The 13,406-nt window shown below is 56.2% G+C and overlaps 1 protein-coding gene across 1 annotated transcript in view; it reads right to left on the bottom strand.

The window, feature by feature from the left end:
• MEGF8 (multiple EGF like domains 8) overlaps positions 1-13,406 on the bottom strand; it is a gene marked incomplete at its 3' end in the record, with an annotated part of 41,569 nt that overhangs the window by 18,028 nt on the left and 10,135 nt on the right. The window contains exons 9-23 of the mRNA XM_082862568.1: positions 11,835-11,989; positions 11,379-11,498; positions 10,891-11,035; positions 10,645-10,808; positions 7,094-7,294; positions 6,499-6,699; positions 5,816-6,052; positions 4,844-4,962; positions 4,624-4,755; positions 4,422-4,535; positions 3,664-3,912; positions 2,957-3,156; positions 2,426-2,636; positions 2,079-2,328; positions 1,429-1,561 (exon numbers count right to left, since the gene is read on the bottom strand). Coding sequence (XP_082718694.1) covers positions 1,429-1,561; positions 2,079-2,328; positions 2,426-2,636; positions 2,957-3,156; positions 3,664-3,912; positions 4,422-4,535; positions 4,624-4,755; positions 4,844-4,962; positions 5,816-6,052; positions 6,499-6,699; positions 7,094-7,294; positions 10,645-10,808; positions 10,891-11,035; positions 11,379-11,498; positions 11,835-11,989 — 2,631 coding nt within the window. The remainder of the gene's footprint in view (positions 1-1,428; positions 1,562-2,078; positions 2,329-2,425; positions 2,637-2,956; positions 3,157-3,663; positions 3,913-4,421; positions 4,536-4,623; positions 4,756-4,843; positions 4,963-5,815; positions 6,053-6,498; positions 6,700-7,093; positions 7,295-10,644; positions 10,809-10,890; positions 11,036-11,378; positions 11,499-11,834; positions 11,990-13,406) is intronic.

The raw sequence follows: 13,406 nt of genomic DNA on the forward strand, positions 1-13,406 counted from the left end.
TCCCCGGTGGCACAGTGGTTAAGGATCCACCTGCCAATGCAGGGAACACGGGTTCGAGCCCTGGTCCGGGAAGGTCCCACATGCCGCAGAGCAAACAAGCCCATGCGCCACAACTACTGAGCCTGCGCTCTAGAGCCCTCGGGCCACAACTACGGAGCCCACGGGCCACAACTACCGAAGCCCACGCGCCTAGAGCCCAGGCTCTGCAACAAGAGAAGCCACCGCAGTGAGAAGCCTGTGCACCGCAACGAAGAACAGCCCCCACTCGCCGCAACTAGGGAAAGCCCGCATGCAGCAACAAAGACCCAGCGCAGACAAAAATAAATAAAAATAAATAAATTTATTTTTAAAAAAAGAGAGGGGTGGCCTGCAGGCCCTCTGACCTCATCACCTCCCACTCTCCCGGCCCTCCTCGCTCCAGCACCACCAACCCGCTTCCTGTTCTCAGAGCCTGGGCATCTGCTATTCCTCCACCTGAACTAGTTGCCCCTTACCCACACCGTGAAATCTCCCTGCTGCAAAGACTCCCTCCCCAACTCCCCAGACAAGCCAGGCTCCCCACTCCTTTCCATTTCCTCCTGTCCCTTACCGTAAGTGTCACTATTCTGCCTACAATTTGTTCCCTGCTGTTTGTCACTCCCCACCTCTGCTGTGAGCCCGTGAAGGCAGTGCCTGTGTCCCTTGTTCACTGCCACATGCCCAGAATTTAGCTCAGGCCCAGCTTACTGCAGGTAGACATTTGCTGAGTGAAATGAAATCGAGGGCCCCTCAGCTCTAGTTGCTCACTGTGAAGGGCCTGGGCTCGTGTGCAATCGCGGTCAGGCCAACTACAACTCTGCCCTCTCTCTCACAGCCTTGGAGCCACTCTGATTTCCAATATGAAGAGAAGCATCTCCAAACCTAGGCCCTTTAAGTGCCACGGGTAACAAATTATTTCTAGTGCATCTCCATCAGCTAAGCACAGCTGACGTAATGGGGCCTGGTAATTCTTGGTTGTGGGGGCTATAGCCTGTGCACTGCAGGATGCAGAGTAGCATCTCTGGCCTCCACCCATGAGATGCCAGTAGCAGCCCCGATCACGACAATCAGGATGTCTCCAGACACAGCCAAATGACCCAAGGGGCAAAGTCACTCCTGGCTGAGAACCAGCGGGCTGAGGAGATAGATGCTCAGGGGCCCTCGCACCAGCTACATTCTGTGTGTCCCAAAAACATGTCCCACGTGGCCCTTCTTTCCAGAGACACAACCCAGCCAGTACAATCCTCTCTATTTGCCTCTCAGCTGAAGAAACTGAGACCCAGAGGTGGCAAGGGACTGCCAGCAAGTCTCTGGCAGAGTCAGGCTGGGTTTTGAGCCCACCTCAGGTAGCAAGGTATAGGGACAAGGGACAGCCCAGGACAGAGGTCCCACTTCCCCCAGTCCCCATACCAGACAGGGCCTGCACAGTGAGGGGCCTGTCCCGCCGCTGGCCGCAGAAGGCAGCAATGAGGCTACGGTCCGACTGGACGACACCAGTGTCCAGGAAGCGTGGGAATCCATCAAAGGCCAGGACATAGCTCAGCTGGAGAGGTGTAGAGTAGGATCAGGGGATGATGAGGATGAGAAAGAGGAATGCTTGGGGTCTGGGAGGAGGTGCAGCTCAAGCAGAGAGGGCAATCTGAGACTGGGGAAAAGGCTGCTTGAACCACCTGGGCAGATTGTCAAACTGCGGCATGGAGGCCACCATTCCCACTCCTGTGTTCATAACAGACATGGTTAATCAATCAGGCACTCTTGCATGGAGGCTCTTTCTCAACACACAGATCCTGGCAGCCACCACCAATCGATCAGAGTTGGCACACAAGGTACCAATATTTACCATACCTGGACTGGGGCATGGGAAACTGGAGTCCAGGAAACAGGAGGCAATCTGGGAAATGGGAGGGTCTGTGGGCTTAGGAACAAATGGGTAGGAGTCTAAGGAACAGATCTGGGAGTTTGATGGATGAAAAACCACGGACATGGGGGCCAGGGTCCGTCTGAAGATTCAGACTGGGTGGGGGAGACGTGGGCCTGTAATCAGTGCCCTTGGTGCTCACCGTGCAGGGGGTGCTGCTGTCGGGGGAGAAGGTGAGGGTAAGTGGGGGACAGAGGGTCCCAGGGGCACAGGGCTGTAGCACCTCGGTGGCTGAGACAACCCACACACAATAGGACAGGCCTGGCCCAGCTCTCGCTGCCCCACCACCTGGAGGCAGTAGCCCCCCAACCCGGCGTGAGCCCAGTGCCACGGAGGACACGTTGGTGAGGAGGGCACGACCCCCACACTCCCGGAAGCAGGAGCCACCAGCCCTGGGGAGATGGAGGAGAGCCAGTGTCAGACCAGTCCTGCCCTATCCCACCATGTCCCTAACCCCACCCTGCCCCGCCTGGGTGGCCCCTGGCTCACCGGGGGTCCCCATAGTAGCCAGGAGAGCAGAGCTGGCAGTGGGCGCCCTCAGTGTGGTCCTGGCAGAAGCAGAGCCCGCTGAGGTTGTCGCAGTGGCCTCGGCGTGGGTCCCCATGCCCGTTGCACTGGCAGGGCCGGCAGCCGCCTGAGCCTGTGGCGTTACCAAAGCTGCCCGGCCGGCACCGTTCGCAGTGTTCCCCCCACGTCCAGTCTGTGGAGGCCCCAGCAGCCAGGATGCAGAGTCAGCGGCAAGAGCGAGAAGGAGCCCGACCCTCCCCAACCCCACCTGGCTCAAAGGAGGGTAACTGGAACCCCGACTGGGGAGCAACTGCAAATCCCAGGAGGGAGTACTGAGGCCCGCCAGAGGGGTGGGTGGCACTGAAACCTGTCTGGGGTGAGGAGCAGGCAATGGGACAGAGGGACTCAGAGCTGGGGAGGGGACGCAGAACCCCACACAGACAAAAGAAAACAGAAGCCCCGAGGAGGCTCCCTTGAGGCAGCCCCGAGGAGCTCAGGATGAGGGCTGCTCACCCTGGCACTCATCGCAGAAGCCAGGCCCCCGTTTGTGGCAGTGGCTGTGGAAGTTGCAGCCACAGTCCCGGGAACAGCGGGGGGCGGGGGGTCCTGGGGCAGGCGTGGGAGGGGGCAGGTCCGATGTCCAGCCCAGGTCACACACGCAGGTGAAGTCTGGGGGGCCACTGCACACGCCATGGCCACAGTCCTCCAGGCACCTGAGGGGGCGTGGCAGGGGTGGGGGAAGGACTGGGTAGGCCTGGAGCCCCCAAGGCATCCCCCCTCATCCCACTCCGCCCCATTATCTCCATGGCAACACCATCATAAGCTACTGCCTGTTCCACAGATCCTGGACTCCATGGGTGGCCGTGTCTCCAAGGCAACCCCATCACATGTAGTAACTCCTGTCTCTATAGTAACCAAATATCACCACTGGCGATCTGTTCCCTGTGAAAACCCCTTTCAACTTGATCCTCCTCCATTTCTACGGCAACGCTGAAGCCTGTGGCCTGCAGTCCATGGGCGACCTGTCTCCACAGTTAACTAGTGTTAGTTGAGGACCCTATCACTCTAATGAGGGCCTGCTCTGCAAGGTAAAAACCCAAGGCTCACTAGAGAGGCTGGCACCATGGGAGGCAGCCCAGCACTGTGATCACTTCCTCCCAACATCTCCGCATGCACCAGCCCTGGGGCGACATCTCCATGGAAACCCATGCCCTACTCACGTGCGGTTGCAGTATGTGATGCCATCACCCTGGTAGCCCCTCTGGCAGTGACACTCATAGCTGAGGGGTGTGTTCAGGCAGGTCGCCCGCAGGTGGCACCGCGCCAGGCCCAAGCGACACTCATCCACATCCGGACAGCGGGCATATGCCCAGCGGGCAGGGAGGGCCACAGACAGCCCCAGGCCCTCCCCGACCCACAGGGAGCAGTTACCCCCACCCAGAGGCCCGGAGAAGTCCCCCTGGAGACAACTGGGGAGGGAGGCGAGGTTGAAGAAGGTGGTTGGGTCGGGGGGGGGGGTGGTGGCGGGGGGATGATAAAGAAACAAGAGACAGAGACAGGAAAACAGTAACAGGGAGAGGGGAGATCAATCAGAGACAGAGAAAGAAATATGAATACGGAGAAAGACAGAAAGAGGGATGGAAGAAAGGCAGAGAAAAACCCAGAGAAGCCAGACAAAAAAGGATTTTAAAAGACAGGAGAGAGAGAGGGATACAGTCAAAGGGAGACAGAAGAGAAACAGAAACAGACAAGAAGAAAGAAAACAGAAGGAAAGATGAGAGAAAACAAGTCACAGAGACAGGGGAAGAGTTGGCAGGGAGAAAAGAGAGAGCGAAACAGAGAGAAGGAGAAGGGGGGGAGAAAAACAGAGATGATGGTAAGAAAAAGGCAAAGGGGCAGAGAAACAGAGGCCGTTAGAATTAGGGTGGGTGGAGAGCCTCCACCCGGCCCCGCCCCCAGGCCCCCCGCCCTGCCTCACCGTCCCAGCGTGGGGTTGTCCTCATTGCCACACCAGCCACACTCGTGGCTCTGCAGACACTCGTGGCAGGTCAGGAAGCGGTCACAGCTCCGGCACCGCGGCTCTGAGTGCACGCTGCAGGGAGATGGGTGTGGGGCTGTCAGAGCCACCCCTACCCTGGTCTCCGCCCACCCCTCCTGGAACCCTGCCACCCGGACCGCACCTGTCGTCCCAGCCTCGGCAGCCCCCGTGCGGGTACCGGGCCAGGTAGGCGGCGAACATGAAGCAGGTGTGGGTGGACTGGCACCAGGCACACTGGCTTGAGTTGGCCAGGCAGTCGTCACAGGTCAGGCGCCTGGGGGCAGGGAGCAGGGACAGGGTCACCCCACAGCCTGGCCCCCACACACCCTCACACACCCTCTCCCTGGGCCCAGCAGGCTCACTGGCTGCAGAGTGGGGGACACTCCTGCAGGCTCTTCAGGGCACCCCGACCCCGGCCCCGCCGGCTGCACGCTGCGTCCCCCTTGCGGCTGGTGCTCTGATGCCACTCGCAGAAGGGGTCCTGGGAGGTTGGAGGAATAACAGCCCAGCTTAGCCTTCTCCCTGGGGCTCCCAGCGCCAGTCTCCCAGCACCAGTTCAACAGGCAGCTGCCTCCCTTGCCTGCCAGGGCCCACAGACCCCTGTTCCAAGCCCAGTTCCTTCCTACAGCCACTGACATCCATGGGTTCTGCCTGACCAGCACCCACTCCCTTTTGGGCAGTAGCACCACTGTGTGTGGTCCAGGTGGCGCTGATTCAATCCCTGGGGTCCAGAGGTGGGCAGCGGGACACGCTCCTTCCTCCCACCCTCACTGATCGGCCCAGGAGCTGGCGCAAGCCCCAGTTAGAGCAAATGAGAGGCACTTCGGAGGCTTCTGTTGGACTGACGGGAGAGTGAGGTGGGGACAGAACGGTGCTCTCCTTCCCCTTGGGGCTCCAGTGGCTGGGTCGGGGGATAAAAGTCTGGAGCCCCTGAGGCTCCCTTGCCACTCCCAAGGAATGAACCTCCAGGGAAAACGAGAACGTGGAATGGAGGGAGGTGAACAGCTGACTCCACGGTTTGAACCTCTGGGGCGAGCAGGCCGAAAGACCTACTCCTGGACTCTGCTGTCTAAGGGGATAAATGCTCCTCTGGTGCAGAGGTGCTGAGCTGGGTTTTCTGATCCCTGCAGCATGCAGAGTCACGCCTGCCAGGAGCTGACTCTCCAGCCCCTCTCCACTGCTCACAAACGACAAGGGCCCCGACTGTCTACCCCACCGCCGCCCACAGGGCCCCTCGGCTGCCCGTGCCAGCTCTGGGGGGCCCACCCCCTTGCTCAGTCGCCTGCTTTGGCTGACTCGGTGCCGAGCCCTCCCCGCTGTGGCCTGGTGGGCACCTGGGTGCAGGCGTGGCAGTCTCGATGCTCCTCACAGAGTGGGCAGAGGGCAGGCACCAGCACCAGCAGGGAGCCGCCGGCCCCGCGGTCCCCGCAGTGGGCCCCACTCTGGCGCAGGTGGCAGGTCGCGCTGGCCAGGCACCAGCCGCAGCCCTGGTCTGCCAAGCAGCCCAGGCAGGAGGGGTAGGAGGCGCAGGCCGACGAGCGGTAGGGCTCCAGGAAGAAGAAGGAGATCTCCTGGGGGCGGGGGTCACATGAGGGTCGGGGCTCCACGCTCCACGTCAAGGTTTGGGATAGGGATTAGAGTTTGGAGCTAAAGACTTAAGCGTCTGGAGACGAGGTTGAGAACTCAGGCCCGTAGAAAGTCAGGATTTAGGACATCAGCAGACAAAAGGGGGTCAGGGTTTGAGAAAATCCAGAGATGAGAGGTCAAAGTATGGAGGGCAGAGGTCAGGGTCAGCAAGATCAGGGCAGGAGGAGTCAGAGACGCGGGCAGGGGTCAGAATACGAGATCAGGTCAGACTCTGGGGGTCAGATGTTGGGGTCCAGGGGGGGTTCAAGGTGAGGTCCAGAGTTCAAGAGTCAAGGAGTAAGAGGTCAGGGTCAAGGGAGTTAGTTTGTGGCCCAGGGCATCTGAGGCCAGGGGCTGGGGCAGGGTCAGAGCTGGGGACCTGGGTACTCACGCTGCCACCTGGCACGCCAGTCCGGTCCCACAGCAGGGTGAGCTCGCTGTGTCCAGGGCCCGCTGAGCCGTTGAGCTGGCCCCGGATCTCTACCGCGTACTTGTGGCCCCGGCCAGGCAGTGGGAAGAGGCGAGCGGACCCTGGACGCTGCAGGCGCCTCGTCTCCTTCTCCTGCTGAGCCACCCAGCGCCCTACCTCCTCCTGAAGTAGGGGTGAGGGGCAGACAGGGGCCTCAGAACTTTCCACCCACACTGACCCCTGCAACCCCCAAGAGCCCCAAACCCACCTAGCCCCCACCCCTCCTCTTCCCAGGAGGGCCTCAGAGTTTCTTAGACCCCCAAAACCTCCAAGCACCCCTAAACCTCCCAGCAACCCACGTCCTCCTCAGGGGAGTCTGACTTGGTAACTCAGACCTTCCCCTTTCTTCAAAATCCGCCCCCCACCCAGTTCTGTTCACAACTGAAAACCCCAGGGCCCTCCCGTCACTAAGGATAGATCCCACGCCTCTGATTTCTCCCCATTCCTCCTCCCCACCACACATCCAAGCCCCCATATTTACCATAAACAGCCCCCTGCATGTCCCAGGCACCCTCACCATGCTTTCTGTGTCAGGGCCACGGGCCATCCGGGCCAGTACGTGCAGGCGCTGGGCCCGGGCCCACACGGCCACGTCCTCAGCCCCTGGCCCTCCAGGCCCTCCTGGCAGCAGTGGGTGGATGAAGCCACGGTAGACCACGGACACGTCGGTCTCTGAGCTAGGTGTCAGGGTGATGGTCGTACTGCGGACAATCAAGACCTGTGCCAGCCAAGGAGGGAGGCGTGCATGAGGACCTCTCTGCATCGCCCCATGGTCCTCACACCTCTCCAGCCACATCAGAGCTAGAAGAGACCAGGCAACCCAATCTCCTTCCCTAGTTTACTAAATGGGAGACTGAGGCCAGAAGCAGGGGGGATAGCTCGCCCACGGTTACTCTGGGAGAAGAGTTGGGACTCCGACTCAGACAGCAGACAACAGGGTCCCAGCCCCTGCTCATCTCTACCTCTCATTAAACTCCAAGACCCTGGACCTTTCAGCATCTTCTTCCTCAACACCCCATCTTTCCACCTAAGCCCTTAAGAGTCCAGATCCCTTAACTAGGGGGCTTGGAGACCTTCTAGGTTAGTAAACACATTCATGTGCCAGGAGGGTGTCACACCCCAACTCCACAGGGACAGAAGCTCAGGCCCCTTCTGGACCTCATCCTAGGTACCATGTTCTTTGTTATATAATGAACCAGTATATATGTTTAAAAAAAAAAAAAGGAGCCCAGATCCAAATCCAACGTTTTAAGAGACGCACATACTTCGTGATTTACTGCTAGCATGTGTTCTTGTAATCGTAAAAGAGTGGAGCAACCCAAGGGTTCATCATGGGAGACTGTTTAAATAAACTGTAACACTACGGCATCAGGATGTAAATGGAACATTATGAAGCTGTTAAAAAAAAAAAAAAAAGAGGGTGTTTCCTAAGTTCTGTTATGGGAAGCTTGCCGGGATACGTTAAGAAAAAAAAGGAGAATGAGAAAACAACACCACCACCAAAAAGACAAAAAAAAAAAAGAAAAAAGAAAAAAAGGGAAGTGGTAGTACAGTGTAGATAATATATTACTTTTGGTGCAAGAAAGAAAAATAATTAAATGTCACATTTACTTGTATTTGAATAGGTAAACAGCGGAAGGATATGTAAGAAATCTAAATAGATCTTCTGGGGAGAGTTAGGGTGGTCTTGAGTTAGGGGGATGCTGAGGCCAGCTTCCCACACTGAGGGGTGAGGACTGGGTAGATGGAAGAGACTTTTCACTCAACAACTTTTTACACTGTTGTGCGGTTTTTTTTGTGTTGTTGTTTTTGTTTTTAACTATATAGGATTCATTTATTCTATTTTATTTTATTTTTTTTAGCCACACTGCACGGCATGTGGGATCTTAGCTCCCCGACCAGGGCTCGAACCCTTGTCCCCTGAATTGGAAGCTCAGAGTCTTAACCACTGGATGCCAGGGAAGTCCCCATTGTTATGGTTTTTGAACCATGTGACTATAATACCTATTTTTTAAATTAATAAGGAACCACTGTGGAAAAACACTTTGATGATTCCTCAATAAGTTAACCATAGGATTACCCCAGCAATTCCACTCATACTGAAAATAGGTTTTCATTGCAATATTTGCAAATATCAATTCATTATGTTGTACACTTAAAACTAATATAAGGTTGTTTGTCAATTATACCTCAATTAAAAAAAAAAAAAAAAGAGGGACTTCCCTGGTGGTCCAGTGGTTAAGAATCCGTCTTGCAATGCAGGGGACACCAGTTCAATCCCTGGCTGGGGAACTAAGATCCCACATGCCTCAGGGCAACTAATCCCATGCGCCACAACTAGAGAGCCCTCATGCCACGTGCCGTGGGCTATAGAGCCCATGTGCTATGAAGCCTGTACACCACAACTATAGAGAAGCCCGCACACCGCAACGAAGAGCCCCCGCGCCACTACGAAAGATTCCACGTGCCACAACTAAGACCCGACAGAGCCAATAAATAAATAAATAAATAAATAAAATATTTTTTTAAAAAGGAAAAACTTGCCAACAGGTGTAAACAACCCAAATGTTATCAGCTGATGAATGGACATGGCATGGCCATACAATGGAATGTTATTCAGCCATAAAAAGGAACGAAGTTCTGGGACTTCCCTGGTGGTCCAGTAGCTAAGGCTCTGTGCTCCCAATGGAGGGAGCCCGGGTTCGACTCCTGGTCAGGGAACTAGATCCCACAGGTCGCAACTAAGAGTTTGCATGCTGCAACTAAAGATCCCTCGTGCTGCAACTAAAGATCCCATGGGCCACAACTAAGACCTGACACAGCTAAATAAATAAATAAATAAAAATTTTTTTAAAAAATGAACAAAGTTCTGACACATGCCACAACACAGATGAGCCTTGAAAATATTATGCTGAGTGAATGGAGTCACACACAAAAGGCCACGTATTATACGATTCCATTTATATGACCTATCCAGTGTTAACAAATCCAGATACAGAAAAAGAAAAAGGTTAGTGGTTGCCAGGGGCCAAGGGGAGAGGGGAATGGAGAGTGATTACTTAATGGATATGGGGTCTCCTTTTGGGGTTATAAAATGTTCTGGGGGGCACATCCCCAGTGGTCTGGTGAGTAAGACTCCATGGACCCAGTGCAGGGGGCCCGGGTTCAATCCCTGGTCGGGGAACTAGATCTCACATGAACGCTGCAACTAAGAGTTCACATTCCGCAACTAAAAACAAAAAAACAGGGCTTCCCTGGTGGTGCAGTGGTTAAGAATCCGCCTGCCAATGCAGGGGACATGGGTTCAAGCCCTGGTTCGGGAAGGTCCCACATGCCACAGAGCAAATAAGCCCGTGCGCCACAACTACTGAGCCTGTGCTCTAGAGCCCGTGAGCCACAACTACTGAGGCTGCGTGCCACAACTACTGAAGCCTGCGCGCCTAGAGCCCGTGCTCCGCAACAACAGAAGCCGCAGCAGTGAGAAGCCTGAGCACCGCAACAAAGAGTAGCCCCGCTCGCCGCAACTAGAGAAAGCCCACGTGCAGCAACAAAGACCCAACGCAGCCAAAAAATCTTTTAAAAATAAAAATAAAATAAATAAACGTAAAACAAACAAACAAAAAACATGCCTCAACGAAGATCCTGTGGGTCGCAATTAAGACCCGGAGCAGCTTAAGGAAAAAAAAAAAAAAGTTCTGGGGACTTCCCTGGTGGTCCAGTGGTTAGGGCTCCGCGCTTCCACCACAGGGGCGCGGGTTCCATCCCTGGTTGGGGAACTAGGATCCTGAATGCTGCACGGTGCAGCCAAAAAAAAAAAAATGTTCTTGAACTAGAGAGTGGTGATAGTTGCACAGTATTGTGAAGGTGACAAATGTCACTAATGTAAGTTTTATGTTAGGGGCATTTCACCAGTTAAAGCTTTTCTTAGGCCAACAAGGAAAATCAGACCCTTGCATGTAAAGACTTCAGGGGTAAACGCAAGAGTGATAAAGATCCACGTGAAAAATGAAAACTCTAAGACCAAGCCCTTCAGCACTCCACACTGGGCCCCATCCCCTGGCTCCCCACCTTGTCAGGCTGGGAGGCATTGGGCGGCTGTTGGAAGGTGAGCAGGTGCAGGCCAGGCAGGAAGCTCTGGGTGACACAGGCCTCCAGGGAGGTAACGAAGACAGGTACGGGCCCCCACCAGCCCACGGTGCCTGAGATCTGCTCCCCTCGGCAGCGGGCCTGCTCTGTGAGGACAGGAGGGTCGGGAGATGGGGGTTGGTGTGGGGTGCTATGCTGCCCCCTCCCACAATGCCACTGGACACTCACCAGGCCGAGGGAGGCAGCTCTCGTTGTGTACGCACCAGCCCAGGGCGCCGGGTCCCCGGGGAGGAGCGGTGGTGCTGCTGAACGCCAGACAGGCCTGGCAGTCACCCAGGAGGCGGCCCAGGCCCAGGCAGCTGGCAGCCGGACACTGCAGAGAGGGGAAAGACAGGTGTCACTATCTGCTGGGGCTTAAGGGACCTGGGAAAAGCTGTGGATTCAGGAGGCTTGGGGTGGAAAGGTCAGGGGATTGGAGAAGGGAATTGAAAGCTGGGTTGGAATGAGAAAGATCAAGAGGACAGGGGTGGGGGGATCCAGGGACAGAGACATAAGTTCAAAAGGACCGGGAAGAGGGTCAAAGGTTCAAGGGTCAGTAGTCAGGAATGCCGATCTTAGGTGTGAAAACGAGTCTCCCAAGCGCAGGTCTGGGCAGAAGACGACACGGAGGACCAGGTCTCCGTGCTAAGGGGCAGAGTACTAGGACAGTCACTCACGGCCCCCGAGGGAGTCCCAGGAGGTGGGGCAGCTTGGCAGGCTCCCTGACACCAACTGCATTCAGGGTCTCGGGAGCATACGCTGTGGTCCGTGTACATGGAGCAATAGTCCAGGTGGTACTGTCGAGAGATGGGCAGGGGGGAGGGGGCGCCTCACACCTGGGGCCTGCTCCCACGTCCTCGCTCACTTTGATGAGCCCGGGGAACCCCAACTGCTCAGAACCTTGAGGACCCCTGTCCACTTCTCCCCCAGCCCCAGGGACCACTGCCCCTCTGCCCTCAGCTCCAGGGACCACCATTCCTCCTCCCTTGGACCTGGGGACTGACCTCCCTCCTCTCCCGGCCCTAGGGACCTCCCCTCCTTCTCCCAGGGACGCCCCCCAACTTCCTCCCTTAACCATGGGAAACATGCTACCTCCTCCCCAGCCACCCTCTCCCTATCACCCCAGTGCTCACGTCTGGAGCAGGCGCCTGGAACACAAAGGGAGGCACCTTGTAGGCCATCAAGTCCCCACGGGGCCGGCCACTGTACCCCCCTGCCACCAACAGGACGCTGCCACCAAGCACAGCCGCCACATGTGAGTACCGACCACTGGGAGGTGCTGCTCGGCCTAGGAGAATACAGACGCCCCGAGGACATGTGACCCCCCATCCCCCCTTCGTGGCTCCCACCTTGAGGACCACCCCTGACTCTCCTACGCCTCAACCCCACTTGCCCAAGGAAACCCTCCCCGCCTGCCTGGCCCTGCTCTAGTCCTAGCTCTCTCACTTCCTGGAGCTCCCACACTGCTGCCCAAGTCACCTTCCAGACAGAGCATGACCTTTGGGGTCAAATCCTGGATCTACCATTTCCTTGCTTTCAAATAACGGATCAACTACTGACTAGCTGTGTGGCCTTGGGCAGGAGACCTGACTTCTCTGAGTCTTGGTTTCCTCCTCCGTGCAAGGAACCTTGCCCTCAGGGAGCGGTGAGGCAGGCCGCCCGGCTCTCACCTGTTGTTGTCTGTCTGACACCGGCCTCCCTTCAGGTGACAGCCTCTGACTGTCCTCTGGAAAACCACCCCTCCCACCCACAGTCCACAAGGCTCAAGTCGAGCTGTCCCTGCCTCTAGCAGCAGCAGGGCTTGAGCCCAGGCCTATCAGAGTCAGTGGCTAGTTCAGGGAGGGGACCCAATTGCTACAATTCTTGGGAAAAAGGTACTGTCTTCCCTCTGGGCATTTTAAAGGGGTAGGATATAATCCCAGAGCTGCTGGTGACCATCTACAAAAGGCAAACCTGCTACAGACTGAAGGAAATCCAGCTGAGAACTGGGGAGAGAAATGGCTCATGCCATTATGTGAGCACCTGGATCCAGGCCAGCCTGCAACCAGTTTTCACTCAAGTGAGTCAAGAAATTCTTCCTTTTGCTTAAGCTGGTCGGGTGGGGTTTCTGTCACTTACAACCAAGAGTCCTGACTGACGGGTAAGCGGTCAGTGATTGGTGACTCCCTCACACTTTTACTGACCCGTATGCTCTGTAAGTGTATGGGACTTGGCCCAGGGCATCAAAATCTACAAAGAAGGAGGAGGCCTCCAGAAACCTCACACTCTGGCCTACCCAGTGAAGGGGTCTGAAGGAGGGACAGGAGAAGCAGTGGAGCCCTGGACTGGAGGCCTCCAATGCTAGGCTAAGGCTTTATTCCTTTTTTTTTTTTTAATATTTATTTATTTATTTATTTGGTTGTGCTGGGTCTCAGCTGCAGCAGGCTCCTTAGTTGCGGCTCACCGGTTCCTTAGTTGCGGCTCGCCGGCTCCTTAGCTGTGGCATGCAAACTCCTAGTTGCAGCATGCATGTGGGATCTAGTTCTCTGACCAGGGATCGAACCCGGGCCCCCTGCATTGGGAGCGTGGAGTCTTAACCACTGGGCCACCAGGGAAGCCCCATTCCTGATGGTCAAACAGGATTCCTTGGGGACCCTTCCTCTTGCCCACCCCTTAAATGTTACTGTCCCTTCTTTTATGTTTGTCCTTTGTCCTCACTCTTCTGT

This window comes from Leucopleurus acutus (assembly GCF_964270905.1).
Source record: "Leucopleurus acutus genome assembly, chromosome: 20".
NCBI classification, from domain to species: domain Eukaryota; kingdom Metazoa; phylum Chordata; class Mammalia; order Artiodactyla; family Delphinidae; genus Leucopleurus; species Leucopleurus acutus.